The 27,885-nt window shown below is 52.2% G+C and overlaps 9 protein-coding genes across 9 annotated transcripts; 5 read left to right on the plus strand and 4 right to left on the minus strand.

The window, feature by feature from the left end:
* Nucleotides 1-774: 774 nt before the first annotated feature.
* Nucleotides 775-4,461, minus strand: AYL99_00603 (hypothetical protein; the record flags this gene model as incomplete). Its single annotated transcript, XM_018832119.1, has 1 exon — nucleotides 775-4,461. The coding sequence occupies one exon, from the start codon at nucleotides 4,459-4,461 to the stop codon at nucleotides 775-777; it is 3,687 nt and encodes a 1,228-aa protein (XP_018697998.1).
* Nucleotides 4,462-6,777: 2,316 nt separating this feature from the next.
* Nucleotides 6,778-7,618, minus strand: AYL99_00604 (hypothetical protein; the record flags this gene model as incomplete). The annotated part of the gene is made up of 3 exons (XM_018832120.1): nucleotides 6,778-6,786; nucleotides 6,837-7,293; nucleotides 7,404-7,618. The coding sequence occupies 3 exons, from the start codon at nucleotides 7,616-7,618 to the stop codon at nucleotides 6,778-6,780; spliced, it is 681 nt and encodes a 226-aa protein (XP_018697999.1).
* Nucleotides 7,619-8,084: 466 nt separating this feature from the next.
* AYL99_00605 (hypothetical protein) lies at nucleotides 8,085-12,499 on the plus strand (the record flags this gene model as incomplete). The annotated part of the gene is made up of 6 exons (XM_018832121.1): nucleotides 8,085-9,203; nucleotides 9,262-10,775; nucleotides 11,716-11,839; nucleotides 11,914-11,961; nucleotides 12,017-12,244; nucleotides 12,305-12,499. 6 exons carry the CDS (start codon nucleotides 8,085-8,087, stop codon nucleotides 12,497-12,499), a joined length of 3,228 nt encoding a protein of 1,075 aa, XP_018698000.1.
* Nucleotides 12,500-13,650: 1,151 nt separating this feature from the next.
* AYL99_00606 (hypothetical protein) lies at nucleotides 13,651-15,525 on the plus strand (the record flags this gene model as incomplete). The annotated part of the gene is made up of 2 exons (XM_018832122.1): nucleotides 13,651-13,858; nucleotides 14,852-15,525. 2 exons carry the CDS (start codon nucleotides 13,651-13,653, stop codon nucleotides 15,523-15,525), a joined length of 882 nt encoding a protein of 293 aa, XP_018698001.1.
* Nucleotides 15,526-15,921: 396 nt separating this feature from the next.
* AYL99_00607 (hypothetical protein) lies at nucleotides 15,922-17,409 on the plus strand (the record flags this gene model as incomplete). The annotated part of the gene is made up of 1 exon (XM_018832123.1): nucleotides 15,922-17,409. One exon carries the CDS (start codon nucleotides 15,922-15,924, stop codon nucleotides 17,407-17,409), a length of 1,488 nt encoding a protein of 495 aa, XP_018698002.1.
* Nucleotides 17,410-18,192: 783 nt separating this feature from the next.
* AYL99_00608 (hypothetical protein) lies at nucleotides 18,193-18,789 on the minus strand (the record flags this gene model as incomplete). The annotated part of the gene is made up of 2 exons (XM_018832124.1): nucleotides 18,193-18,378; nucleotides 18,550-18,789. The coding sequence occupies 2 exons, from the start codon at nucleotides 18,787-18,789 to the stop codon at nucleotides 18,193-18,195; spliced, it is 426 nt and encodes a 141-aa protein (XP_018698003.1).
* An 852-nt stretch (nucleotides 18,790-19,641) lies between these two features.
* Nucleotides 19,642-21,156, minus strand: AYL99_00609 (hypothetical protein; the record flags this gene model as incomplete). Its single annotated transcript, XM_018832125.1, has 3 exons — nucleotides 19,642-20,683; nucleotides 20,734-20,890; nucleotides 20,946-21,156. 3 exons carry the CDS (start codon nucleotides 21,154-21,156, stop codon nucleotides 19,642-19,644), a joined length of 1,410 nt encoding a protein of 469 aa, XP_018698004.1.
* A 1,962-nt stretch (nucleotides 21,157-23,118) lies between these two features.
* On the plus strand, nucleotides 23,119-25,170 carry AYL99_00610 (hypothetical protein; the record flags this gene model as incomplete). Its single annotated transcript, XM_018832126.1, has 7 exons — nucleotides 23,119-23,146; nucleotides 23,196-23,225; nucleotides 23,275-23,518; nucleotides 23,625-23,827; nucleotides 23,887-23,957; nucleotides 24,020-24,924; nucleotides 24,978-25,170. 7 exons carry the CDS (start codon nucleotides 23,119-23,121, stop codon nucleotides 25,168-25,170), a joined length of 1,674 nt encoding a protein of 557 aa, XP_018698005.1.
* A 1,290-nt stretch (nucleotides 25,171-26,460) lies between these two features.
* On the plus strand, nucleotides 26,461-27,747 carry AYL99_00611 (hypothetical protein; the record flags this gene model as incomplete). The annotated part of the gene is made up of 2 exons (XM_018832127.1): nucleotides 26,461-27,104; nucleotides 27,330-27,747. 2 exons carry the CDS (start codon nucleotides 26,461-26,463, stop codon nucleotides 27,745-27,747), a joined length of 1,062 nt encoding a protein of 353 aa, XP_018698006.1.
* Between the last annotated feature and the right edge of the window lie 138 nt (nucleotides 27,748-27,885).

Here is a 27,885-nt window from a genome sequence, read left to right on the forward strand (position 1 = left end):
GGTCGCTTGCGTTCTGCGCGCATCTTCCGAGAAGAGCATTGCAATATGTACAGTTCATGGCTGCGTTGGCCGCCGATAGCGAGGGTCTTACTTCCGCTCTGCAGGAAACGAATCGACCTAAGATGTGATCCGAATTGCGATGCTAAAGGGTTCGTTGGGCGCATGACCACAATCGACCCCAGGTCCTCGACCAAATTCATGTTTACCTCGTTCCATCATCCGTCGGTCAATTTGACCTGGCAACTGAAAGCATTTCTTCAGGAGGCGAAAGAGGTACAGGCGCGCAAGGAGGTCAGGTCAAGAATAAATCTGCCTCAGGGCGGGGCTTGGAAAAAAGCAATCAGAATGGGATCTTGCCCGTGCAGCAGGAGATAGACTGTTACGCGGTGGTTGATTTGCCATCAGGCATACAGCTCCGCAGCATCTGCTTCCCAGAATTCCTTGTACAGAAGAGCCAAAAAACGTTCAAAGCCCAAAGGAGAGTTGTTTCCCTCCAGACCAGGATCGATCCTTTTCCCGCATTGTCTCTCGCGCAGTGTCCCTCGCCTATTCCGGACCCTGTGGCAAGTGCCTCTGTGTCTCCTATTAGTCCGCTGTACCGATTATGCCAGCCTCGTCCAAGTGCCTTTATCGACGCCAGCGTATGTATCCACCTTTGCGACCACAGCCATGTTTTTCGACCACGCACTAGCTCGACCCAATCGTCCGTTAATACCGCACGGCTTCTCGTCCTGATCGATGAATGCTTCGCTTGTTCTTGGCTCTTCTTATTTCTCATGTATCACGCGCTCTCGACGATCCTCTGCGGGAGTCCGTTCGAGCATCCCCCGCCGACAGAGCAACATGAGCAGCCGGTCGATTCTCTCCCCGGATCGTCTGGGTTTTGGCCGTCTCTTTGGCCCTGCGCTCCAGACTGTCCTTGCCTCTCAGCGTATCGAGCCTACTGCTCCTCACTGGACCCACGTCTTTGGGCTTCGCGCTCCGCGACCTTGCGGAAAGCCCCCCCATCGCCAGGCTGGATATCCTCCGACTAGTTGCCCCAGGGGGACCCTTCCCGTCGGCAAAAGGAGTGCCCGCTCGTTGCCCGACCGGCATCGGTGTGCCTGCTCTCCCGCGGCTCGGACCTGGTGCTGGTGGGCCAGCCTCATCCTCAGACGGTGTGACGGCCTTATCCATAGACCTTGTGCGAGGTCTGTCTCCAGTGGGAGTGCCAGCTCTCTCTTCGCTCGGACTTGGTGTGCCCGCCCTGTTCTCAGACGGCGTGCTGACCCTGCCCCTGGACCGAGTCCTCGGTCGATCCCTAGAAGGCACACTGGCCGTCTGCTTGCTCGAAGTCCGGGATTCGTCCTTGTCTCCGGACGGCGTACTGGCCCTGTCCCTAGACCGCGTGTGAGGTCCGTCTCCTGGAGGCATACCTGGTCCGTTGCCAACTGGAGCGCCGGGCGTACTCTCGATTCGATTCCTCGTTCCGCTTGTACTCGGGTCATCGGAGTCTCTCACTACCTCCTTCCCCTTTCCACTTGGAGGCACGGGATTGCTTGCCGCCTCCTTGCCTTTCCACTTTGCCTCGGCTTTCCTTGCTTTCAAGAGCTTCAATCCCCAGGATCTTAAGGATGCCTCTCTCACTAGCGGCACCTCTTCTCCCCTTTTAGTTCTGGACTCCAGGTCCTGCAGGAATCCCCGTATCAGTTCATTCACCTGCCCTCTGTCCGCCTCTTCCTCTACTCCCTCTTCCGGTATTTCTTCCAGTCCTTCTTTCAACTCCTCTTCCAGCTCCTTCTCCAGCTCCTCATCAAGCTCCTTCTCCAGCCCCTCACCAAGCTCCTCTTCCAGCTCTTCCTCCCCCTCCTCTTTCAACTGTTTTCGCAGTTGTTTCGAAGCAAGGCCAACGCTCCGCTTCAACCAACGCCGAAAACGGCACGTCCGACATTGATAGCGGTCGACAATCCATTGCGCGACTGAGTCTTCGACGGGAATGGGACCGTAAGAATTTCTACAAACAGGTATTTGGCGTTTTCGCCCAGCCAAATACTCGCCAACGGCACATTTCTTGTGGTATCTAGTTGCCGGCGACAGGCAGTCTCTAAGCGTGCAATAAGCCGATTCACTATGCACATGCTCAATCGGCTGTAGACAAGTACCGCAATCAGATTTCCCGAGACCCTGGGATCCGGATTCCTTACTTTTCTGCTTTGTCTTTGCCCGGGCAAGGCGTCGTTTGTCCGCGTTCACCGGAGGGTTTGATGGTGGATGCCCAGCATCAGAGCTCTGAGGGAATGGCTCTGCGCCTTCGACTCTTCCTGTGTTTAACATATCGTAGAGTGGAGTGTTCACCTCGAGCGACGTATGCTGCTGAGATGCGGGTGTTCCGTTCAGCGTACGATCAATTGCCATTTCGCGTATCTTCACCTTTTCTACCTCTGTGCTGGGAAGAGGATGCTGGTAAGCAGGATTGTAGAAAACTAGTTCATTAACATCGGCAATAACGTTATCGTCAATGACATGGTGTTCTTTCAACCTGCCCAAGAAATCAAAGAACGTTCGCTTCAGCTCATCGTCCCCTTCACGCAACCATCTTCTTTGCTTCCTAGCAAACCTGATCAGAGAGTTAGAGATATATCGAGAGTGCTCGAATCGTTCTTCCATGCGGTGTCGGTCCCAGCGTTTGATGAGTTCGCACTTGGTCTCACTCCACCCCAGTTTGTCGGCCGCCATGTCAAGCCTTTGCATGTGTGTAGCAATTAGCCAGCTATGATCGACTTCATCGTCTGATTCACTCTTTGGGTCTTCGTCGGGAGAGACCGGTCGATCTGTACTAGACCCCCAGATCTCTTCGGGTTCATCACCCACTGACTGAAGGCGCACAGGTTTGGTCTTTTTGCGCACAGCTTTTCGAAAGGCAGGAACCTGCGATGCCAATGGATATCGAAGTGTCGTTTTACTTGGTTCAAAAAGCTTGAAAGGCTTGTTACATTGAAAAAGAGGTTGTAGAGGTGACTTGTTAGAGGCCTCATCGTACTGGTCCTTTCTGGTGGCCGCGGAAATGTCGACTTTGATTTCGACGAGGGTCAACCGCTTTGTTTCCTTGTCATATTGCAGTTTTGATGTCGAGAGAACGCACTTCGGATGTAAGGACTTGAAATGGGATACCAGTTCCTGCAATCTGCGCGTGCTCCACGCCGCACATATCGGACAGCCATAACCTCGAACGACGGGATTTCGGATGGCTTGAACAGCACCTGCGTGTCCCGAGCTCTTCGCAGGGAAGATATAGTGCACTTCCAGTCCGTGTGGTGCTTGCTCCGGGAGATGGAGCAACCGGGTCTCTCTGGTTTTTGACATGTAGAATGTCTCCATGTCTAAGCCTTTACCCTGCTTGATGGCGAATTTGGGATCAAAAGTCCAGGTTGATTCCACCTGGAGACCGTATTGCGTTCTGTAGGTGTGACCCTCAAGCACGAAAAACACACTGAGCGGGACATTCGGCTCAGGGGCACGTGTGGTGTCGGCGTAACTGGCCACAATGGCGCCTCGCTCTTCTTCCAGGCCCATCTTCCTCATGTTCGGAGTGAAGCGGTCCACGACGGTCTTAGGCAAGATGGGGAATGGAGGCCATGGACAGTCAGCGACACAGGGTATAATCCTGATTTCAACAAAATTTTCATGGCTCACTCCTAGAACCGATTTTCCCTCCTCCGAAAGGATGGGAACTAGGAGCTCGTTGTTCGTGACAACGAAAGGGTCCTTTAGCTCCAGAGAGACATATTCCCCATGCGCGCCATCTTCCACAACGCTTACACGACAGGGTGATGATCTGGCGACAAGCGGTAGTGTCGCGCAGCCATCGCGACTGTCCCATATTGTCAGACGACATAGGCAGTCGAAGGGTTCATGTTTTCGGCTTTTAGCAAGCAGTTTGCCGTTGATGGCAGCATTTGTCTTCATATTGAGTCTCCTTCTGATGCTGCTGACATCAAGCGTCAGCCAGGGACCAGGGCTGTCAGGGGGTTTGCCTAGGACGTCTCTGATGCTTTGCCGCGTAGTGCGCTCGCTCTCTCTGGTGGGGTTTTCAGAGCGGTAAGGTCTGGACCACATATTGAACGTGATTAATTCGGACCAACTCGAGGCCGTTGAGGGATTTCCCGTCATTTCTGCGTCATTGGATACAGCATCTTGGACCACCCCGCCGAGCTCAGTCGCAGCGGAGATCTCGCCTTCAGTGGTCTTATCGATGTGTTGCGTATGTTCGGACATGACGGAGCTTGAATCCACAGTCGAGGCATCCTCCTCGCCCCCCTCGCGGTGCGGCTCCAACGCATGCACGATATTCCTTCGTAAGAAAGATTTTTGATGCGCCTTTTGCCGGAAGGGCTCAGAGCTAGAATCCCCGATCATTTCCTCTGAAGACTGTGCTGCTGAGTCCAAATGGCGGAAGAGAGAGGGAGGATTTTTCTCTCTCATGTTGGTCAGCTGAATCTGGTGCGCTACTTCATATAGTGTTCGGTGTGCATTCTCTCGCACAAGCACCACCGCCGTCGCAGAACACTGAAGCCAAACGGACCAAAGACCAAGTAGAGAGTAGCAACACAGCGAGCAGATATGAAGCTGGCAGATTTTGGCCTCACAAAACAATTTGGACAGCAAATAAGATCTGGGCTAGGAGCCGGGTTGATCGTGTGCGTGTCTCAATGCGGCGGAGTGCATGCGTTCGACGCCATTCAGCTCTGGACGTATATCTCTGAAGCGCAGCTGTAGATGTCACGAGCCGGAGAGCTACGGGGAGGATAATGAAGCAATGTCCCGTGCCCACAGCTTGCTGAAGAGAGGCCCAAACATGGAGGTTGAGGCTGGCGGCGGGTCGCGGTAGAGAGGACCATGGCAAGTCGCTAATCCTCATTGGGGTTGGAAAGTGAGGTCGTCACATGGAAAGCTATGGCACTGGTCATTTGACCCGGGCCAGCCACGTATTCCCTCGGTTGCCGTTATTGCCATGCTTAATGGGCAGGTCTGACAGCAGGATTTCCACTCGTCTGACGTGCTTGTCCAGACTCCACTCGTAGACGCTATGCGTTTCATGCTTCTCCACCTGCAACTCTAGCCACAGTTGGCTGTAACCTTCAATCCACGCCATACAGTAGATCACCAGACAACATCACTGATGAAGGGTGCTTCATACTTGAAACAAAAGATAGATCGATGTCAGAGAGCGAGGGCCAACTGCTCAGCGCTAGGCTATTATCATCGTATAACTGGGAACCTGCACAACAAGCAGCGATGCTTTTGGAATATTGGATAGGCTCATTTCAGGCAAAGAAACATTATAGTAGGATGATGATAGTTTCCCTAAGGCAACCAGTTGAGAGACCGCAAAAACAAAAGTGAGTCTAAGTAACCAGGTCCCAGTATCTATGTACGTGCAACACATATTTACTCTAGGCGTGTTCGTAGAGCGTAGGGTTCCGTTGTGACAGACTCTAAGTGTCTGCGGTGATATGCGGACTTTCCAAATATAACTACGTTGGCTGGAGCCGGTGCACTTCAACGTTCCGTCGACAACCCCGTCACTCAATTGAACAATATCGAACATCCAGCGACATTCCTGGTTCACAAGCGAGAGGCTTATTGCTCTTCTCGCAGCGCTGGGGTTGCCCACGGGTGGAAGCAGAGATGCAAAAGGGAGACTATTGAGGCAGAACATCGGGTTTCGACCTATGCTAGGTACATAAATTCTATGTACAGGAGAGATGTTGTGGGCCAGACGGCCAGGAAATATACTCCAGTATTGCGGCCCCCTCTCTGTCGGGTGAAATTGTCATGAGAATGCAACGTGATGGATCAGGAGGATAGTTGCGGAAGTGAAGAAGACAGAGCGAGAAGGAGGGCAGTGTGGGCATCCTTGTCCACGAAGCCGGGGTATCATGTGGTTTTGAATACGGACTGAAGAAGACAAGAATATCAAAGGGTTTCGCGTCAACGGTCGGAAGGCTCGTTCAACTTGACTATGTTCCCAAAAGTCAATCGACCTGCATCCTGTCTCCGTTCTGAGTCTCCGTCCCGGTTGGTTGTGTCCCGTTCCTCTCGCCCTGTCCTTCACGGTCATCTGGAGCCAATATTTCTGTCTCCCCCATCAAGCTCGTCTGTATCTTTGCACTCTGGCATCCAGGACAGTTATGCACAACCTCATGCGCAAATAAATCACAGTCGATACAGAAATGCCTCCGGCACACGGGGCACTCGTATCTGCTCGTGCTGCCCGTCGAAGGAGGGGCCGGGGGCTGGGGAGGTCTACTGGTAGTCGATAGGACAGCGCCCTGGGTATTTGATTGTCCCTGTTGATGCTCCCTTGTGGTTGATGTCGATGGCTGGCTTAGCTTCGGAACTGGAGGGAAAGGCTTCAAACACGCAAAGCAGGCAGTACTTCGGTACGCCTTCGACCAGGGGACCTCAAGCCAATTCACTAGGGGGAATAGATGGTGATAGCTCCTGGCCAAATGGGTACTTAGAATTAGCGTCAGCCCACACACGGGGCATTCGCTCGGCAGACTGCAGACTTTGGCACTGCATCGTGAGCACAGATATCCATCTCTTCTGGGCGTCGTGTGGCAAGCACAGAATGAGGGATGATCCTCCACAGTTCGCGAAGGGAAACCCATCATCAAAAGCGATGGGGCCGTTTTGTTGGCACTGTCATGGGTAATCGGTGGGGTCGTCACAGCCATATATAACTCTCGAAAGTGTTGTTCATGCAATACAACTCCGTAGGGCGATAAATCGCCGTCATTCGTCCTGGAGACAAGTTCAGCACAGATGGCAACTTGCGCTGCAAGACCAATGACCGTTGCACGGATCTTATCGTGAACGAGACTATTGATCGTGTTGTGAATGTCTCCCGGATCCGAAGTGTGCAAGGCACCAAACACCAATAAGATCTCACGGGTCCCGTGGCTGGGTGAGTGGAACAATCCTGCTCTTGCCATCTCTAGCGCATTTTCCAGAGAAGGACTGCCTTTAGGCTCTTCCTTACGATATTTCTGTATTGCAGACAAGTGAGAGTTTGGGTTTCCAGACATATCACTAATCCTGAGGGCAACACCATCGCGCATGCCTATTATCCCAAGCTGGGAAATCGGGTTCTGCTCGAAGAATTCGCGGATGAAGGATTCGGTGTAGGAAAGGGTGAGCAGGTAGCGGGTCGGGCGGAGATCCTTCTCATTCATAGAGAGAGACATGTCAAGGATGAGGATCAGGTGGCGGATGATACCGCGCTGGAGAGGTGTAGTGTCTTTAAGGAGTCTGTGGGAAAGCCATGGTGAGATAAGTCAAACAAGGTGCATTTGGTGTTCTTCCGAGACTGTTCTCTCGTCCCTCTGTGGTAGCTCGCGTCACCGGATCGATGGACCTACCTCTTCCTCTTGCCCGCCTCCAGGAGACCCTCAACAGCACCTGTAATAGTTCCATCGGCGCCTTCAATGAGCAGGTCCCAAGTTCGGGTTACCTCAAAGCTCTGGGCAGATTCACGAGCATTTGCTCTTCGGGCCGCTGCACGGCCGCGGGTGGAGGCTCTGGGCAGGTCGTCATCTGATCCATCGGCGACATATTCGTCCCCTGATGCCGGCATCACATGGACGAGGAAGACACGCAGGGGGAAAAGAAAGAGAGAGAGCAAACGGCTAGTTTGGATACACGGTGTCGCGTGCAGGACGAGGCTTGATGTGGTAAGGCTGAAAATCTTTTGGAGCTGCAGTTGGAGATGGCATCAGTCCCCGCCAACGCAACTGTCAATACGTCGCCTCGATTGGTAGAATCCCACGTTTGTCGTGCTTGTGCTGGCTAGTCACTGGTAGTCGTTGGGTGCTGTGACTGCAGATCTATTTGCGTCTTAGTAAAGGAGGGTTTTGATGCTCGAGTTCAAATTCTATTCTTGTGCCACTTCGACACTCAAGGCTGGACCTGTTATCGCGGCTACGAAACGAACCATCTGCACGTTCTCGTGTCGTACTCGCTTCGGACAATCTTCTTTCGCTAGACCCCTCGATCACAAATTCTTCCAGGTTCGCTTTTGCTCCGCAGAAGCAAGAAGAGCCATGGCGCCCCCTACCGACCGAGATATCCTGCCGGATACGATCAAACCGCTCAATTATGACTTGTCCCTCTACAACCTCGAATTTGGTGGGAACTGGGGCTACGATGGAACCGTCAAGGTCGACTCAAAGGTCAAACAAGAAACACAAGAGTTGGTCATCAATGTCAAAGAGTTGGAGATCAAAAACGCAGAGGTCTTGAGCAAGGATGGCGGGTCTACAATCGCATCAATGGCCGACGTATCGTACGACAAGAAGAGTGAGCGAGCAACAATCAAGTTCTCAGGGAAAATACCATCTGGTGAAGCTATCTTTGCCATCAATTTCAAGGGAATAATGAACAGTGCGATGGAAGGCTTCTACCGATCTAAATACAAGCCCGCCGTCACCCCAGCCTCGGGCACTCCAACGGACGGCGAGTATCACTACATGTTCAGCACCCAGTTTGAAGCTTGTGCTGCTAGAAGGGCATTCCCCTGCTTCGATGAACCAAATCTCAAGGCATCTTTCGAGTTTGAGGTTGAAATCCCAGAGGATCTCGTCGCCCTCAGTAATATGCCCGAGAAAGCGACAAGCAAGGGGAGCAAGCACGGTCTGAAAAAGGTATTATTCGAGAAGACGCCGGCAATGAGTACGTACCTAGCGGCATGGGCTATTGGTGATTTCGAATACGTCGAAGGTTTTACAGAACGCAAGTACAACGGCAAGCCCTTGCCCGTCAGAGTCTATACTACCCGCGGGCTGAAGGAGCAAGGTCGATTTGCCATGGAACATGCTCACAAGACCCTTGACTATTTCTCCGACGTTTTCGGCATCGAGTATCCCCTTCCAAAGTCTGATCTGCTGGCGGTTCATGAATTCGCAATGGGCGCCATGGAGAATTGGGGTTTGGTCACGTATCGAACCACGGCTGTGCTGTATGATGAAGAGAAGTCGGATGCCCGTTTCAAGAATAGAGTTGCCTACGTTGTTGCTCACGAGCTAGCACATCAGTGGTTCGGCAACCTTGTTACCATGGACTGGTGGAATGAGTTGTGGCTGAATGAAGGTTTCGCTACCTGGGTCGGCTGGCTTGCTGTCGACCATCTCCATCCGGAGTGGAAAGTCTGGAGTCAGTTTGTGGTGCGTAAGATGTCTAGAGGTATTGTACCAGTGTTGCCCTTGTTGACTGTGTCTCCAGGCTGAAGCTGTCCAAACAGCTCTCGAACTCGACTCGCTACGTGCGTCTCATCCTATCGAAGTCCCGGTCCGCAATGCTCTCGAGGTCGATCAGATCTTTGACCATATTTCGTACCTCAAGGGCAGCTCTGTTATCAGAATGTTAAGCAACCATCTCGGCCAAGAGATTTTCTTGAAAGGAGTGGGCGATTATCTCAAGATCCATGCTTACGGAAACGCCAAAACCAACGACCTCTGGGCAGCCCTTAGTGCAGCCTCGGGGCAAGATGTTCAGGCATTTATGGATCCTTGGATTCGTAAAATTGGTTTCCCCGTGGTCACAGTAGCAGAAGAACCGGGTCAAATATCGATACGCCAATCAAGATTCCTGACCACCGGAGATGTCAAGGCCGAGGAAGACGAAACTATGTGGTGGATTCCTGTTGGCCTTAAGACCGGTACCCCCGTCAAGATTGTCCACAGCGCTCTGACCCAGAAGCAGGACACTGTTCGAGATGTGGACGATGCCTTTTACAAAATCAATGCTGATCAGAGCGGTTTTTATCGCACGAACTACCCACCTCAACGGCTAATGAAGCTCGGCGCAGCTCATGAGCATCTCTCAATTGAAGACAAGATTGGTCTGATGGGCGATGCAACTGCTTTGGCAATTGCAGGGAATGGTACAACGGCTGCCCTCTTGTCTCTCCTCGAAGGCTTCAAGGAGGAGAAGAGCTTCTTGGTGTGGCAACAGATCGCCAGCTCCTTATCAAAAGTGCGGCAGGTCTTTGCCTCTAACAAGGAGATTTCGGCGGGACTTAAGAAATTCACCCTCAAATTGGTTTCTCCGGCTGCGGAGGCAATAGGCTGGGACTACCCTAAAGGTGAAGATTACCTGACTGGTCAATCCAGAAAACTCCTGCTCGGCTCCGCTGCAGGAGCCGGCCATCAAGGAATCATCTCTGAAGGGCAAAAGAAATTCGCAGCCTGGAAATCCGGGGATGGGAAAGCCATTCACCAAAATCTTCGCGGCGTAGTTTTCAACTTGGCAGTCGCAAATGGCGGACAGGCAGAGTATGACGCCATTAAAGAGGAGTTCATCAAGACCACCAGTGTTGATGGAAAAGAAATCTGCATTCAGGCTCTTGGCCGCTCAAAGAACTCGGACCATGCATGGGATTTGCTCGACTTTGTCACCTCGGAAGAAGTCCCTCCACAGGACGCGCACGGGGGCATTATCGCCGTGTCCAATAATAACGAAACCCGGCATGTGGCTTGGGAGTATACGAAGAAGAACTGGTCACGAGTCTTCAAGCGATTGGGAGTGACCTCTGTGATCATTGACAGATGGATCAAGTCAGGTCTCCCCAAGTACTCGGATCTCAAGGTGAGGGATGATATCGAACAATTCTTCAAAGACAAGGAGACTGGGCAGTTCAGCAGGAGTCTGGTCATCGTGCATGACACGATTACAGGTAATGCAGGATACAAAGATCGTGATGAGGCAGGGTTGTTGGAGTGGTTGAAGGTACACGGGTATGCCTCGTAGCGCCAAGGTGTGTTCCATAGATGAACGCAAAGGAAGAGCACATTGGAGTAGATTTCTGCCTTGATCAGGTTGCATGTCAGGCGAGTGTTCGTCTCTGTAGGTGCAGGACCAACAGACAAGGAAAGGCTCGAGGCTGTCCACCATGCCTCCGTCCGCTGTCGACTTGGTCTCTGTCGTACAGAGCTAACCCTGTTTACCCTTTCCCTTGCAGTGGTAGATGCTCTTCGGTAAGCTGGGCAAACGGCTTGTTTCCAGTGACGTACGAGTCAGTTATCCACAAGACCAAGTCTTGTGAATGGGACGTGTTGCTATTCGGAGCGGCGGCCGATGTGAAGGGACAAGACAGCCACGCGGACACGGGACACGCGGTCATCCAGCAGGCTTCCTTGTTTGTGGCTTAGCACGTGATCTGCCCGACCTTGTCATCATCAGCCGCTCCGGAAGGTTCTCTCCTAGAGGCTTCAGCCGCCCAATTGCAAGGATCTGGAAAGTTGACACAGGAGCCTGAGCCTGCGCCTAACTGCCTATCCGTTAAGTTGCCACTCTTTCGTCTCCAAGTAATAGCGGATCTCAAAGTCCAGGTTGGCCGCAAACGCCAGACACCAGATTCGTTCTCTCATCAATTCACCCTTTATCTTGAACTCAACTCCCTCCTTGGCTTCACCGACACAGGCTGTCTTCAATTTACCCGTTCGAATCAGGTCCAATTGTTTCACTCTTACTCAATCTCTCGAGAAGCCCCTGTTACATCGACCGTCATGAATCCAGAGTGGTAAGCCATCCAGCTGGCCAGCAGTCGATCGTCCTTTCGACTGCACTGCAACGGAGCATAGGCATTCGCTAATAGTGTGCAGAGTCCTGCCTTCAGAAACCCGTCCTCCAAAGCCATCGTCCTCCTATGTCGTGGATATTAATCTTGTCCAACAGATACGATTACCTCTTCAAGCTCTTGCTTATTGGCGACTCCGGTGTTGGAAAGTCATGCCTGTTGTTGCGATTCGCTGATGACACGTACACCGAGTCTTACATCTCTACCATCGGCGTCGATTTCGTACGTTATCGCAATCCCGAGCTGTCATCCTGGTATTCCGGGTCGGGAGAAATGGGAGGCTGACACAAATCTAGAAAATCCGAACCATCGAACTTGATGGAAAGACTGTCAAGCTACAGATTGTAGGGCAGAACTTCACTCGATGCCTCTCTACGTTTATCTAACATGTGAATACAGTGGGATACTGCCGGTCAAGAACGATTCCGAACTATCACCTCCTCTTATTACCGAGGCGCTCATGGCATCTGTGTGGTCTACGATGTGACGGACATGGACTCGTTCAACAACGTCAAGCAATGGCTGCAAGAAATTGACCGATATGCGACTGAGGGAGTCAACAAGCTACTTGTGGGCAACAAGAGTGATATGTCGGACAAGAAGGTGGTCGAGTACACCATGGCAAAGGTACAGTGTCGCATACCCAGATGAGCAAGCAGGGACGCAGCAATACTCATTGTGCAATAGGAGTTTGCCGACAGCTTGGGAATCCCATTCCTCGAGACCTCCGCAAAGAATGCATCCAACGTTGAACAAGCCTTTTTGACCATGGCCCGGCAAATCAAGGAACGCATGGGAACCACCACGGTCAACAACAAGCCTACGGTTCAAGTCGGACAGGGCCAAGGTGTGCAGTCGGGTGCTGCTGGTGGTTGCTGCTAAATCCGCCCCAACCGCCACGTCAACAACATTCGAAACGAGGGAAACGGGCAACAGAGAGAGCGTCGGTCGTTGAGGCAGGAAATGCATTGGCCCGCGCTTGAGCAAGAGACAATCAAAGAGCAAACGCAAAGTATTCCTGTCTCGCAACATACAAATTTGGATTTTGGGAAGGCGTTGGGGCGCAAGATCGGCGAAAGATTCAATCCAATGTCCTAGACCTTCTGCTTCAGACAGCCATCCACGTTTTACACACGGGCGAGGATCCTCTTTTTTGTTGTTGGAAGGGTCTTTTGGGGAGACCTGTCTCCGGCTTCGGCAGGCTAATGATGGGATGTTTGTGAGCAAAGCTGGATGTTGACTTCGATGGGACTTGCTCGGAGAAGGAAAAACGGCCTTTGTTGTTGACAAGTATGCCCTCTTCCTGATCTAGTCAGGGCTCCATCGAAAGCACGGTGTTGAATTCTCGGATTTCCCATGTTTTCTGTTTGCTTCAATGTTACACATGGATTGACTGACAGCCCACCCTGCTTGATGACTAGCCTATAGATTCTCCGGTGTTTGCACCGCGCGCGTTCGAATTTGCACTTGCATGCTTGACTGCTGACATCTTTCACAGTGCATATATTAACCGATGAAAAGGGCTCCACGTCATATTCACTGAGGTCGGAGAAACACTGGTAAGGGAGCCGAACCGCCATACCATGGATTTCTACAACTCCTCCAAAGCCGAGGATTCATGGGGTTTTTGTGCTGTTCCGAGCTTCTCACCCGAATAGTATCAGGTTTCCAATATCCGGGGTGTGGCAGAATTGCAGAAGGCTATGGCCCAGGCCACAAAGGGGGGCTGGGCAAGTGAAGTGAATACCTGGATGGATATGTGAGGCCATCTTCCAGAAATTTTTGCGGGCGGCACAGGCGAAAACATTTGCTCTCAGCCTTCAGAACAGTCTCAGCATGTTTTGTGCTCGCTGGCCTTGATGGCTTCCGTGAAGATTTAAAAGCGTCGTGTTTCCCGACCACCGACGAACCTCTCCATCCACCCAACACTCACCGACACCAACGCGACAGCAGTCGTCTTTGATCCCGACAACATGAAAGCAAGCTCAACTATCACAGCCGCGATGGCATACACCATCAATCGGCTTGTCACCATGGCGACCACGGTCGTGACCGCTGGAGGGCCACCGTGCATGAGTTACATCTGCCCCAGTCAAGGAGACACTGATTTCTTAGCCGGTACAACAGAATGCACGCTGATCATCAACACCAAACCGGCCGAGTGTGTCGATACCGCGACAGCCACTGGTACAATCGCGTCAAGAACCACAGCAAGTCGGTTTTCATCACCTCAGGCAAACGGTACGAGATGGACGCGTGGACCTCTTCCTGGTCAGGTCAGTCTTCCGCGGCAACTTTCTGACTCTTTCTCAGTCACCTCAAGTTCGACCTCCGTCACTCTTGCACCGGGTGTCAGCTGCACTCCGATACAGACGACACCTTTATCAGGTTCCCCTGATGTCTTGTGTCTCGTGTCGATCGAACCAGGATTGACTATATATCTATCACCTTCGTCAACCGCAGATGCTTTTCCGCCTTCTGTCCCAGACGACCCTATTACTGCTGTAAGTTTCTTCTCTCTTTTCTTTTCTTCCCCCATCAACATTGCCCTTTGAGTGCCTGCTACAAGACTCCGTTGAGGACAAATCATCTATACCCATAAAGCATCCTTCGAGACAATTTCCAAGAGAACAGGAGGTCGGACATACTCAAGGCACAGAGACTCTTGAACAGAACCACCTGCGACACCAAGCTGTCAAGTGAGCCCTTCTTGCGCAGGCTGCCCAATATTCATGGAGGTGATGATCTGGTTCTGCCACAGTTGATAAAAAAGACCTTGAAAATTTTCATCGCTAACCGGTTCATTTTAGAGTGCAAGCTTCCTGTCGACCCTGTCCACTAGCCTGCTTGAACCATCCACGGTCTCATCCTCCGTCTTACCAGAGACAATGACAAGCTTGTCTCCTGCGTCTGTCTCTCCAGTCTCCTACACATCAACCACAACCACGAGCAGCAGCAATAGTGTTTCTTGGACATCGACCGCATGTGTTGCTTTTGGAGTCCCTGATCCTGTCGCATGTCCGGGCGGCGCGCTGGACCCTTCTGAAAGCGGCGGAGTTTCAAGCAATACACCTCCTTCCTCTATATCAATAACTACGAGTACCGACGATCCGCCTGGACCTGCCACTTCACAGCTGACGTCGACTTCATCTTCTTTGTCCACCTCAAGCACAAGCACAATAGGCACAACACTGTCAGCTTCATGGACTACTGCCTCGCTGAGCCTAAGTTCAGGTCCGGCCACAGCATCGTCCTCAGTGGCAAACCTCACCACAGCCGGGCCGTTGGTCGGTCATCCTCACGAAGGAGGCCACGCGCACCCACACGCCGTGATCGCGGTACCTCTCACTGTCGGCATCATCATCTTCCTTCTAACAGCAATCCTCCTTTGGCGACGCTACCGCCCTTCTTCATTCCACAAAATCCTCGATTCAATCCCAGGATGCGGCTGTTTTGCACGATGGCGTAAGACTAGAGAAAAGAATCGAGAGACTCTCGCCCTGCACCGTTTGGGCATCTTGACTGGAGATGGTCATCGCATGGGTGGAACAGGTCTAGTTGCAGGGGATACATACGCTCGACATCTGAGGAAGTTTGAGGAGGATGCTGTGCGCGCCAAAGGGAAATGCAGCTACGACACAAACGCGCAATCTCCTGGTTCTCCCTTCTCGACAGGAAAGAGGAGTGCTAAGAGTGGCGGCACACCACGGAATCTCCAGTTGGGAAGCCCTTGGAAATACACGCCAACCAAGGTCGCAGGCAACTCGGGCAGAGGGCCTAGAGACAGTTTGGAGAGCTGGGAGGAGACGTGGTATGCCATGGGCACCACGGACGGTGCGGCGGCGAAGGGGGAGCAGGAGGAGGGAGTGACCGCAGGGTCAGGTCAGTCCTGGAGGAAGCTGGTTTGACTTGTACATAGAGCTACCATAGGGATCGATTTTGAGATGGGGGGAATCTTCCTGAATACCAACGGAGAGATTTTGGACACTGGCACCAAAGGGCATTCTGATGGAGTGTTACCAACGGTAGGCGCTTGCCCTTCAGTCGTGTAAACAGACACTGGTCTTGGACGGCGGCCTCTTTGTGCATACTAATGACGTTTGTAGGGGATGAAGACGGCTGCCGACATGTGCACAGTGTCATATGCTCTGCGTTTGCACCTGGCACCTGCCTCACCTCTATTTCTTGAATCGAGACTATGCTGTGCACAGTTTCACTGCGACGTTCTCTCAGCCTCTACTTATCTGTGTCCGCTCCGACGACGTCCAGAAGGACGCGGAATTCATCGGCCTTTTCTCGCCAAAATGGACGAACCCTCAAGACTAGCAGCGCCTTGGGCCCGATTGCCTCCTGAGATCAAAGCAAACATCATGGGACGTCTTGCACGGATGGATCTGAAGTCCTGCCGTCTACTTGATAAGTGTACGAATTTGGCGGCCACACGTGCGCTCTTTCGAACACTCTGTCTGTCACCCAGTCTGAACAGCGTCAAACGGCTGTCCAAAGTCGCAGCACGACCCAACCTCGCCAGTCAAGTGCATACACTGCACATCTACCGGCACTATCTCAAGCTCGTGTCCTTCGATGAATGCATCAGAACCGGCCATTTGGCAGAACACCTACGGCGGTTACATCCTCTTGACGCAGCTTCGCATGCTCTCGAACTCTTGGAGGCATACAAAGGCGAAGTAGAGGCCCAGCTGCATTTCGCGGTTCAAGGCCCTCCTCTGCTCTCAGACTCGCTGAAGAAGTTCCCGCACCTCCAGTGCTTTGTCCACTGCGGCATGACCAATCCAACCGAGAACGGAGATTATCTCCTCGACGAAGACTCAGACTTGTTGAGAAGGACGGGTATAAGGACGCTGGAGGGCAGAACACACTATCTGATGATGCACTCAACCTTGCAGAAGTGTCGGGGTCTTAAACCTGTATCCATTGACCTGTCATCCTTCTACTGGTGGGAGTTCTATAACTGCATGGAAATCCCTCACGCAAAGGCGCTTTTCGAGAGAGTCATCCATTTCAAGCTGACGTTCGAAGTCAAGAGTTTCGATCGAGGATCATGCCCTCTCAAGCCGACCAATGCTCATTGGAGGAAAGGATTGACCAAATACCTGGGGCAGCTCGCAGAATATCTGCCAGCAGCCGAACATGTGTGGCTTGGTTTCGATGAATTGGTCGTAGGGCAGCAGAGAAGGCAATCTGTGCGCAGCTATGCATTGACCAAGATGACCAGCTTGCTGCTCCGTCCTCCAGCTCCCGAGAATGCTTGGTCCAGGTTGAACAGCCTCACTCTGGAAAACATTGCAGTCGAGGTGAAAGACTTAAGCAATTTCATTGCACGACACTCGGAGCTACTTAGGTCACTCACCATCATCAACATCCACCTGCGCGAAACTGACAGAATCAGTGGAGGAATCTTGTCTTCAATGATGAAGCTGATCTCGTTCCTCAACAGAGAAACTCGGCTGGATCATTTTGCCCTAATCGGCACCTTTTTGGGTCCGGATGGGGACACGCTGACCTGCTGTCCTAAGGGGAAGGGCAGTATCCTGCACGACCTCAACGAATACGTCTGTCACCGCGGCGAGTTCCCCTTCTGCAGCCCCAAGATATTTCTGCAAGATGTCGACACGTACTGGCCTTCTGCGACGGTCGCGGGGAATAAGGTCACTATTCCTGGTCCACGCCATTGCAGGGTCGAAATAATACTGGGGAGCGATGATTCGTGGCACATCGAGGGGCCGGAGCGTCCTGCGCCACCGATGTGGTTCTTTGGCCGTCAGCAGTGATAGGAAAGGCAAGGAAAAGGGTGATGGATCTACTGTGGAAGGGAAAGGAGATGGATGGTCGTAGGTCATGTACGTTTATGCGAGCGCAAGATACAGTAATCTCCAACAGTGGATTATGAAATTGATTTACTGACGGACCACAAGGCTTTCCGGGACAAGTTTCCAGGGCCTGAGTCCTACAGCGATGCTTGAAGCCACTGCCACACATGCAGGCTTTGCTGTAATTACGAGCATGTCGCGGCAAATCAACCTCTTGTTTGCCACCCTTTCGTGATATAGAGGCTTTGTATACATCTTGGAAATAGGTCAGCTCTTCTTCTTCTTCTTCTTCTTCTTGATATTCTTCCTGGTATAGGAAGAGTATATAAGGGCTTGTTCATGCCATTTTGCGTGGGGAGTTTCAAACGTCCTTTTATGATTGATGCATGCGTGGCGCTGGTGCGCTGCTGCCTGTCTGGATGATTGATCGATCAATCAATACATATTATATATCCATCGTCATCATCTTATTGTTGACCGTCAACGGCGAGAGAAGAACAAACACATGGTGAAAGATCACCAGTTTGATAACGCCGATTTTTTGGGGGGAATTGTCCCCAAGACTATGCTGCGCGTAAATTTTCAGAATCTCCCTCCCCATCTCCCCCTAGTTGGGGAAATCAAAACACTTCCCGTGGGCTTAGCAGTAGTGTAGCCTCCCTTCCAGAATCCCCTGCCTGGCAGGGAGGCACTACTACGCCGATTTCAACCCTGCCCATCCCAGGGGGGCCATGAATCATTTATTCATCCCTCATACTGCCCCGGTCGTCGGTTGCGACTCATAAAGGCGTCGAGGTCCTTCTCGTAGATCTCGGCCTCGTCGCCCTGGCTGCCGTTCATGAACGAGTGCCACTTGACCTCGCCGCCCTCGACCATCAGGGGCGTGGCGTACGGCGCCCGCTCGGGGCCCAGGGAGTCCCATAACCGGCTCTGGTTGGCAAGTTAGCATTCAGGCAGGCCAAGCAAGCGCACTCGGTGAAAGAAGAAGACTTGGACAAGATCGAAAAGGGCAAAAGAGAGGTAGGTCAGAAGACAGACAGGGAGACAAAGGACAGGCCGCAACGACCGGCAGTAATAGTAATAGTAACAGTAATAACGTACCAACTGGCCCCAGAGGCGTGCGTTGACCTCCTTGCTCAAGAGCATGGTCTCCGGGTCAAAGTACGGCAGGGTGGGCAGGTTGTGTGTCTTCTTGGCCTGCAGGCTGAGGTTCGTCCACTGGGTCTCGCACCACAGCTTCTTGCGGTAGTCGTGGCGGTTCTGTTCCTCCTGGTCATGTCCCGCTCGGCTGGGCCGCGACGCGGACGCGATGATGTCCCCTGCGCTCTTCCTGTTCGGCATGGTGGTGGTGGTTCTCGTGGTGGACAATGACATGGTTGGTTGGTCTTGGTCCTCGAGCGAGACTCGGGATCAGGCAGGTCTCGTGCTGTGATTCCGGGTGGAATTCGAGGAGCGTCTCGAGAGGACAGGACCTGGACCGGCTTGTCGTCGATTAGTTCGCGTACAGGTAACGTTTCGTAGATTGAAGAACCTGACCAGACTCGTAAGAAATAGTGAAAGTGATATAAAAGCTGACCATGTGTGAGGGTCGGCAGGCCCGGGTAAATCTGCGCTATTTTTCCGATATGCCGCATGCGATAGATACTGCTACAATACACCTGTGACGTTTACGGGACGTTTACCGGCTGGATGAAGTCTGGCAAATAATGAAACACTCAGTTCTCGACGATAAACATTTTCTCGCAGCTATCAGTTTGGCTCTGATTGTGCAGCTAAAGTACAGGATGTGATGTTACGGGATCCAGCCAAAGCCGGCAGTAGAGTACACAAAGTACAGGAAGATGCCTATCCGCATTTGTCCCTTGAACAACCCTCGCTTTCACATCGCTGACACAAGCTTCGTCACATCATGGCATTTCATGTTTGATCCATTTTCAGCTACTAGAGAAACAGCTCGCAAATCGCTCCTCTCTTTCGGATTTGTCCTATGTAGAAGTACCCAGTTCGTCACTGGTACATCGCTTTCACCTTCATGTCATCGTCATGCATCTCGTAGCTGCGCCGGGCAGCATGATGGAAATGTTCGTCATCGTTCTGTGAAGGATAATTTCCAAGACATGGTTGCAGGGGTTGTCTGGATACCCAAATAAGAGCCGCCTGGGCAGAAGGGTTATAATCACATATAACCACCCATTAGAGCCGATCTCTTCCATGACGGTGGCCATGCTTGTGCGCGTGACGTTTGTGATTGTCGGTAGCCGGACTGACACTGGCAGTCAAAGTCACAGTCACGACTTCTTCAACCAGGATCAGATCCACCATAACGCCGTTGCTCATGTAGCTGGTCGTGGTTGTGAACCGATTGTTGGATGTGCACGGCGTTGTCATCGAGGTGACAGCGGGCGAAGAAAACGTGGACATGACTGCAGCTGACATGGTGGCGTTGGCATTTGATGGAGCCCCAGGTATCGGTCCAATCGTCGCAGGCGCAGGCCCGGCCTGAACTTGCACGTTACCAGGCAGTTGTTGGACGAAGTTGATTTTCTCGGTTTGAAGAACCTCAGGCACCTCCATTTGGCATTGTGTACCATCGTCAACATTCTGGAGTTTGAAGATTGGACAGTCGTCCTGGTTGCCTGCAGCACCCAACGGAAGATTGCAGGCTGGATCGTCGATTGCATTTTGCAATACCCCATCGTCCCAAGCGCACATAAAATCTCCATGATACCCATATCCAGTTGGGTCACCGTTGGCAAATGTGAACTCGCCTTCAGTGCCGTTGAAAAGATTGGTTTGATAGATTGTCTCGTAGAACAAGGCCGGGATGTGCACGGGGTATCCCTCTGGACATCTTCCATTTTGGATTGCGTCTGGGTACGCGACATGAGTTGTGTGATTTGCACTATCCAAATCCTTTCCATTCCAACAAGACGGAAACATGATTTCGGCACGCACTCCGTCCGCACACGTGGCGTCGAGGAAAGTCTTGTTACGGAGATAGTGGTATTCTCGCGCACCTTCTGGTGGAAGTTGATAATTGAGACAATTAAAGCCAAGGGCCTTTTCCATCAGGGCTTGTTGAGTTTTGTCGCTGTCCGTCCAGAAAGACATTTGAGGATCTGGGACCGGGCCATAAAAGGCGCGCTTCAAAGAGTTTCCTGCGATCATGCGGAAGTTCTGAGGGAAGGCAACCACAGGGGTTGGTTCGTCCAAAGATGGCTCGGTGAAATAATACCTACGGGGTGTTAGCGCGTCTCACAGGCTTTTGGAAGAATCGGTTCTTACGCAGTCAAACCGCCGTCAGTGGGAACCATCTCGAACGTGCCGTTGGCATGTTGGAAATACATGCGTGGACTCCAGTAGACGGAATGATCTTGGAGGATGGAGCAGCTGGTACAGTTGGAAGCAAGAAGCTCGTCGAGAGTAGGATCAAGTCCCATATCTAGAGGAAACGCGTCAGCAGCTTGGTTTGGCAGTTCGCGACACTTTTGACTCACTAGAGGCACCAAACATGACGTGAAGATGTTGGGCAGGACTACCAGGGGCCATGATGGGGTCGACGCGACCATTTCCCAGTTCACCGTGACAGAGATGACGGAAGAAGGCATGGGTCGGGGTGAACCAAAGGAAGCAGAGCGCGAGGAGGACCATGCGTGGCGCGATGCCGACAGCACGGGCTTTAGGCTTGAATTTGACGTGGGCCATCATGTTGACTCTTATTGTCGGTGGGAGAGGCGCGTTAAGTTTCTTGATTGATTTAGGTGAAGAATGAGAGATCGGCTGGAAGGATGGTGACTGGAGGAGTAACGAACGAGTCGAGTAAGGAGGGAAAAATAATGATGGACTGATGGATAATAAGGAGCGTGAGATGCCGGCAGACAAAGGGCAAAGTGAGAGTGTCGAGATGAATGAATGGACGCAAAAGGCGAGACTGAGGCGGATGAGAGAGAATCGAGAGTCCAAGTTAGTACACTCGTGCTATGGAGAGGAAGGCGCAGTCTCCCACTTACCACTGTGAATTGCTGGGTGAGGCATACACTTTGCTTCTTTATCCTTCACTGCTGGCCTTCCTTTCACCTCACCTGACTCTTGATCGCCCCCTAGTTGACCGAACTGCACGTTCTGCCGGACCGCTCTGTCACTCTTCGGCGACCGCTACTAAACCGACCTTCAGTGTAAACGTCGACGTTTCTGACCGCACCCTGCTTCCTGGCTGTCTAGGTCAGCTGGCCAATCCGTTGCCAATGGCACGCAATCTCCCAATCGTCGTCGACTTGACCGGCCCCTTTCCGTTTCTACAAACAGACCATCATCACGGACGATAGACGAGGTTGTAAAGAGCCGGGAAACGCTGTGAATGGCAATCAGCTATGTTGGAGCTTGAAGGGGAGAGAGGCTGCTTCAATCAGTCAGCTGCGATGCCTTGTTCAAAGTACGTCTTTGGATATCTCTCTGAAAGCACAAGTCGCCAGTATGGCAAGGAGAGGACGTGAATGTGCAAGATATGCACACACACACAACAGGATGCAAAGTGCAATAAATCCACAAAGACGAGAAAGCTGCAATGAACACAATAAGACCATGGCGAACAAAGAGCGCTTCACCAATCTCCTCTGCTCATCTTACAGATGTGGTCATTCGTTTGCACCTGTCTCCATTCGGTCCGTCCCAGTTCGCTTAGAAGGCCCAACCTGAAGGACTGCAGCTGGGACAGAACCATGGTTGAGTGCCTGGCTGAAATCCCAATTCCTGCTGGCTGCCTTCCATCTTCCTGCATGGGCGGCAATGCAAAGGTAATGCAAGAGAAGGTCCAGCCGATCGTGCTTCATCTACTGTTCATCTCTTTGTTGTTGCACGTGTGGCATGGCATTTCTTTGTCATCGTTGCTGCATGCTGCCGTCTGCTAATCTCCGCCGAGGTACCGTACCCTAGTTGGAGATAGGAAATGCAGCTTCGATTGGAAGGAGCAGGGTCAAACCGCCTGCAACGTCAATCAAGAGGGCTCGCTTGACATGCACGGCTAGCCGGAATGTACGCGTGTAAACAAAAATGTGACCATCCCTTGCGTCACCGCTCAGGGACATTCAGGTGTGAGTTCTTGCTATCGGCCACTATCCAGGCTCAAAGATTGATTGCCCCCAGTCGGCAGCGCCATCGATCGCGACCGGACCTTCCATCCTTCCAACGATAAAGGACTCCTGGAGACAGACGACAACGTTTATGTTTGGCGGGCATCCTTACGCTGTGAAGTCAAGACCGAGATAGGGGTTCTCAGCGGGAGCCCGTACGCTGGAGCTGCTGATTTCTGCCATGGTTGTTCTCGTTGAGAAATCTGTGTCCTACAAACATTGAATGGACAGAATAAGCAAAATCAGGATCGGGACCGCAGCACACAGCAGGCACTAAAGCGTCGATGGATCTCCGGCATGATCCAATCGAAGGGCACTTGGAAAGCCTGCACTTAGCGTACCGAAGATCCTCGCTGATAACCGCTGGTAGGCGAGCTGCCTAAAGCTTTCCCTTGTGAGGTCAACCAGGGGTTTGGAGTCCTTAGCGCCTGCTACATGGGCGCTGGACAACCAAAAGAAATTTTCTTAGGCACCGAAAACCTGGGATGCGGCAAAATTTGTAAGAAGTGATAGTTAAAGAGACGAAAGCCCACAAACAAAAATGGACGTGACGGCCATGACCACAGCCGGTAAGTCTCGTGGCTATCAGATTTGCGGGTTTGTCTGACCGTCAAATAGAAAGGGATGGTGAAATGGCTCTAACGCGAAGTATGTAACACCGATTTCAATCCTTCCTCCAAGGCTGATTTGTCTCTAGTGATGAGCAATATGTCTTCGTGTCATGTTCCCGAAGCTCGGGTACTGATTATCATGACTGGAGGCACCATCTCCATGCAACGATCTCCCAACGGTCTTATTCCTGCCCGAAACTTTCTGGAAAGATGCATGGCACCGCGACCGGAATTCAACGATGGAGAGACCCACGATCCAATGTCCGTGAGGTTTCACGATGGGCCCGAAGGGCTGGGCGAATTGCAGAGCTTGCGGACGCCAACAAGCGTGTACGGGAAACGTGTCAGGAAAGTTAGCCATCTTCAAAATCCCAGAGCCTCGTTGGATAACCCATAGATGTTCGAGAAGACAACGGTAGCGCTAATACTCTCGCAGGTATGCCGTACTGGAGTTCGAACCACTTCTCGACTCATCATCCATAGACAGTAAGGGATGGGCGGAAATTGCGCAAGCGATATTTCGTAACTACAAATTGTTCGACGGCTTTGTCGTTCTTCACGGCACAGACAGTCTTGCATACACCTGTTCAGCTCTCAGTTTCATGTTGCAGAACTTGGGCAAGCCTGTCATACTCACGGGTAAGTCGAGTTACAAAGCGGCCTTGCTGTGAGACAGAAGTTCTGCTCCGGAACCACAGTCGAACACAGCGCTCTTGAGGTGTTGGCGGCGACGGTTGTCAGCACTGGCATAGATGACCGCTTCCAGCACGTAGCTTGAGACAAAAACGTGTGCAAACAAAGTTGACTTTTCTCTCCCATGAAGGATCCCAGGTGCCTTTCTCCGAGCGCAAAAATGATGCTCTCGAGAACCTCCTCGACTCCCTGGACATTGCTGGGCACTTCATGATTCCCGAGGTTTGTCTCTGCTTCAACTCGACCCTGTTTCGGGGCAACCGAACCACAAAGGTATCAGCAAGCGCATTTGATGCATTCGCATCTCCAAACTTTCCTCCATTGGCCAAAATCACTGCAGTCGGTACCCACGTCGAATGGAACTCGGTCAAAAGGTCAACCTCCCTGGAAGCCTTCAGCATTCAATCAGACCTTGAGATTCACCATGTGGCCTGTCTGCGCATTTTCCCAGGCATCAAACCGAAAATGGTTGAAGCAGTTCTACGGACCGAGGGACTTCGCGGTCTCGTCCTTGAGACCTTTGGTGCGGGTAATGCACCCAGTGGCCACGACAATAAGTTGACCCAGGTCATATCTGACGCTGTTCAACGTGGCATCGTGATTGTGAACGTCACTCAGTGTCTAACTGGCAGCGTCAACCCGCTTTATGCGCCTGGAATGGTCCTTGGCCGAGCTGGCGTTGTTGCAGGCGGAGACATGACAAGTGAAGCAGCGTTGACCAAACTGTCTTACCTCTTAGCCCTTCCTGGAGCATCGCCAGAATCGGTGGCCAAAGACATGGCAACATCGATTCGTGGTGAGCTTTCAGAGCAAGCAGGGACAATTTTCAAACATCCGACTGGCGAGTTATCATCCCCCGTCACCCAACTGACGGCCATTGCATACGCGATCGCCAGTGGAGATAATGAGAAGGTGAAGGACCTCCTTCGAAACGACAACCAACTGATCAACCGGGCCGACTATTCCGGAAACACACCCGTTCATCTTGCGGCAACTGGGCCAAATATTGCGATTCTCCGGCATCTTCTGTCGCTTGGTGCTTCGTAAGTTTTGAAACAAGTCATGTCGAGAGAAGCTAATAACAAACCTTTCACAGAGTTCACATCCGCAACCACACCGGATCAGGCAGGACACCTCTGTTTCTGGCAGCCAATGCTGGTTTGTTGCCGCACGTAATGCTTTTAAGACAGGCGGGCGGACATCTCCATGCCGAAGAATTGGAGACGGCCAGACTCCACGCGAGCCAACGACCAGAGGTGTGGAAACAGGCTGGTCTCGAAGTGCCCTAAAGGACCTGGAGATGGCGGGCTTCATCCTCAGGCACTAGTGCGCCTTTCCCAGCCTCCAGCCGTTCTGGCACATGGTCGCCTATTGGAAGCTACCGGGTGCTACGAACCTCAAGCCCGGAGTCCCCTCTGGGTAGCAATACGCCAGATCAGCTGGAATATACTGCTGGCAGTTTTGCCTCGTGGCAACGCGGGAGGCTGCTGCTTGCATTCGCTAAACACGACATGGCCAAGCATGAGCACACCCAGTAACCCAATTGTGCGATTTCCCAGGCTCACGACATTGCTTGATGGGCTTGCGAATGTCCAACGTGATGGGGCCGCGGAGGTGCCCGGGGTCGAGATTGACACGTCTTAACCTTGGTACCCGCCAACGGCGGCTTATGTTGTCCTTGAAACTGGAGGATTGGAACACTTGGAACCAAACAGCCACGCCTACGACACCCACCGACTACCTGCTTCATCTAAATGACATGGTCACCAAGGGGGTCCTAGGTCATCGGGTCAAGGCGCCACTGACGAGGACTTCGACCACTCTCGAACGACCCCAGCCGAACCCGGAGAGCCACGATGGGAAAGTCGCGCACCGGACGACCCTCAACTATGCTGGTTGCCACTCTCTCCCCGCCTTTTTGCCAAAAGCTGGCAGCGCCCCCCGCATTTTATTTGCCAGCTGTATCTGACCGTATGGCGGAAGTCGGCTCTCAACTCCTTCGTCACCTCATGCGGCATTGTTGTGCGACCCCCCCAACAAATTGAATCTATTTCAAAGGGAAATGATGGAATTCGGGTCGTTATTCCTTACGGGCGGGCATTCAGGTCCGTCCTAATGTCGTGCTCAGCATGGACCCAGCACCCCGCTGCTGCATTTCACTCCGGTTACGTAAAGGATAAGCTGCATCAGGTTTGGCGGTGATAGACCTTTTCACACAGGTCGCAGAATTTGCGCACCCGAGAAGGTCCTCGAATAACGGGACCGAACTGACGCACGAAGTTCCCTGTGACTCTCCTGCCCCTTGTGGTGGAATGGGTTTTCCTGGTTGTCCTCTAATCGCATGATACCGAAAACCATTCTGAAAAGTACGGGGCAATTCATTTTACCTTTTCTATTCTATCTTGACCCTGTCGAAAAAACGCTGTTGGTAACGCAGATTTCTTTTGCTGCACGCTTGATCCCTTGCACGGTTATCATCCTTTTTTCCTTCTTACACGGGCCTCGACCAGTCTATCGTCCCGCACAGATTCCAGTCCCCAGCTTCGACCATTTGACCTCCGGAGGCATATATTCGCCACATGCCCAATAGAAACAAAACCATAGCCATCGTCAACGGGACTGGTCGTCAGGCTGCGTCGGTCATACGGGCAGTCGCAGCTGTCGGCTATGCTGTCCGGGCCCAGGTGCATTCGATAGAAGGCCTGGTGGCTGAAGAACTGGCTGATTTACCCAATGTCACCTTGTTCGAGGGACCCTTGTTAAACAACCCAGTCCTCATAGACACCATATTCAACGGGGCTCAGATTGCCTTTATCAACACCAATCCTCTGGGCGGAGATGAGATCAAAATCGGCAAGGCACTCGCGAATGCGGCGAAGAAGCGCAACATTCAGCATTTCATCTACAGCAGCATGCCCGATCATTCCATTCACAATCCACGTTGGCCAGCACTTCCCCTGTGGGCGTGCAAATTCACGGTGGAAAACTACATTCGGCAGCTTGGCCTCCCCGCGACTTTTGTCTATGCCGGAATCTACAACAACAATTTCACCAGCCTCCCGTACCCTTTGTTCTGCATGGACTTTAAGGACGATGGAACTCTTGAATGGCGTGCACCTTTTCACCCCGACACCAAACTTCCGTGGCTAGACGCCGAGCACGATGTTGGGCCGGCGGTTTTGCAGATTTTCAAGGATGGACCTGGTAAATGGAACGGACACCGGTACGTACCCGCGACTCTCTTTTTGTTTGGCAGCATGTCCTCGATCTCGGGTCGCATGGCCTTTTCGCGCCGCCCCGAATAGTCAAGACCTTGTAGACGAATTTTCCCGGAGAACATATCCGACGTCCCACGGTTTCGCCGATCGTCACCATTTTTGGCAAAACCCAGGTGGTGTGAGCAACATGGGGAAACAGTCTGGGCCTAACAATTTGATTTTTTCCCTAGGATTGCTCTGGCATTCGAGATGCTCACACCAATACAAGTCTGTCAGGCGTTTGAGAAGGCGCTAGAACGACGGTGCAAATATGTTTTCAACAAACGCATCGAGGTGAAGGTGCCCATCCCTGACGGATACAGAGAGCAACTTGCGGGTATTGAAATTCTCTTTGGAGAATACAACGCGCCGTATTTTCCCGGTCCCGATTTCGAGTACGATACAAGGCGCAAAGGCAGTAATGACACGATTACCGGCAGAAGCAGCACCGAGGCGTCTCGCAAAACCAAACCGGGCAAACTGACGGATGAAGCTCGAGCCCTTTGGCCGCCTTATAGATCCATCTACGAGTATGCAAAAGAGGCATTTGTGATTGAGGAAGAGGCAAATGGGAAAACGTGGATGATTGATAAAAGCGTGAGCACCTGAGACACCGGGCTCTCTCGCTCATTTCTCAAACGATTCTTATGACCTTGACGACCCTGTGGTAATTTATGGTTTGTGGTTGGGAGAACAAGCATAGCATGGGATGCATTAGTTTCGGGTCTATGGGGGTGATACAGTCCA

The sequence above is a fragment of the Fonsecaea erecta genome (assembly GCF_001651985.1).
Source record: "Fonsecaea erecta strain CBS 125763 chromosome Unknown Scaff1, whole genome shotgun sequence".
In the NCBI taxonomy this organism is placed as follows: Eukaryota; Fungi; Ascomycota; class Eurotiomycetes; order Chaetothyriales; family Herpotrichiellaceae; genus Fonsecaea; species Fonsecaea erecta.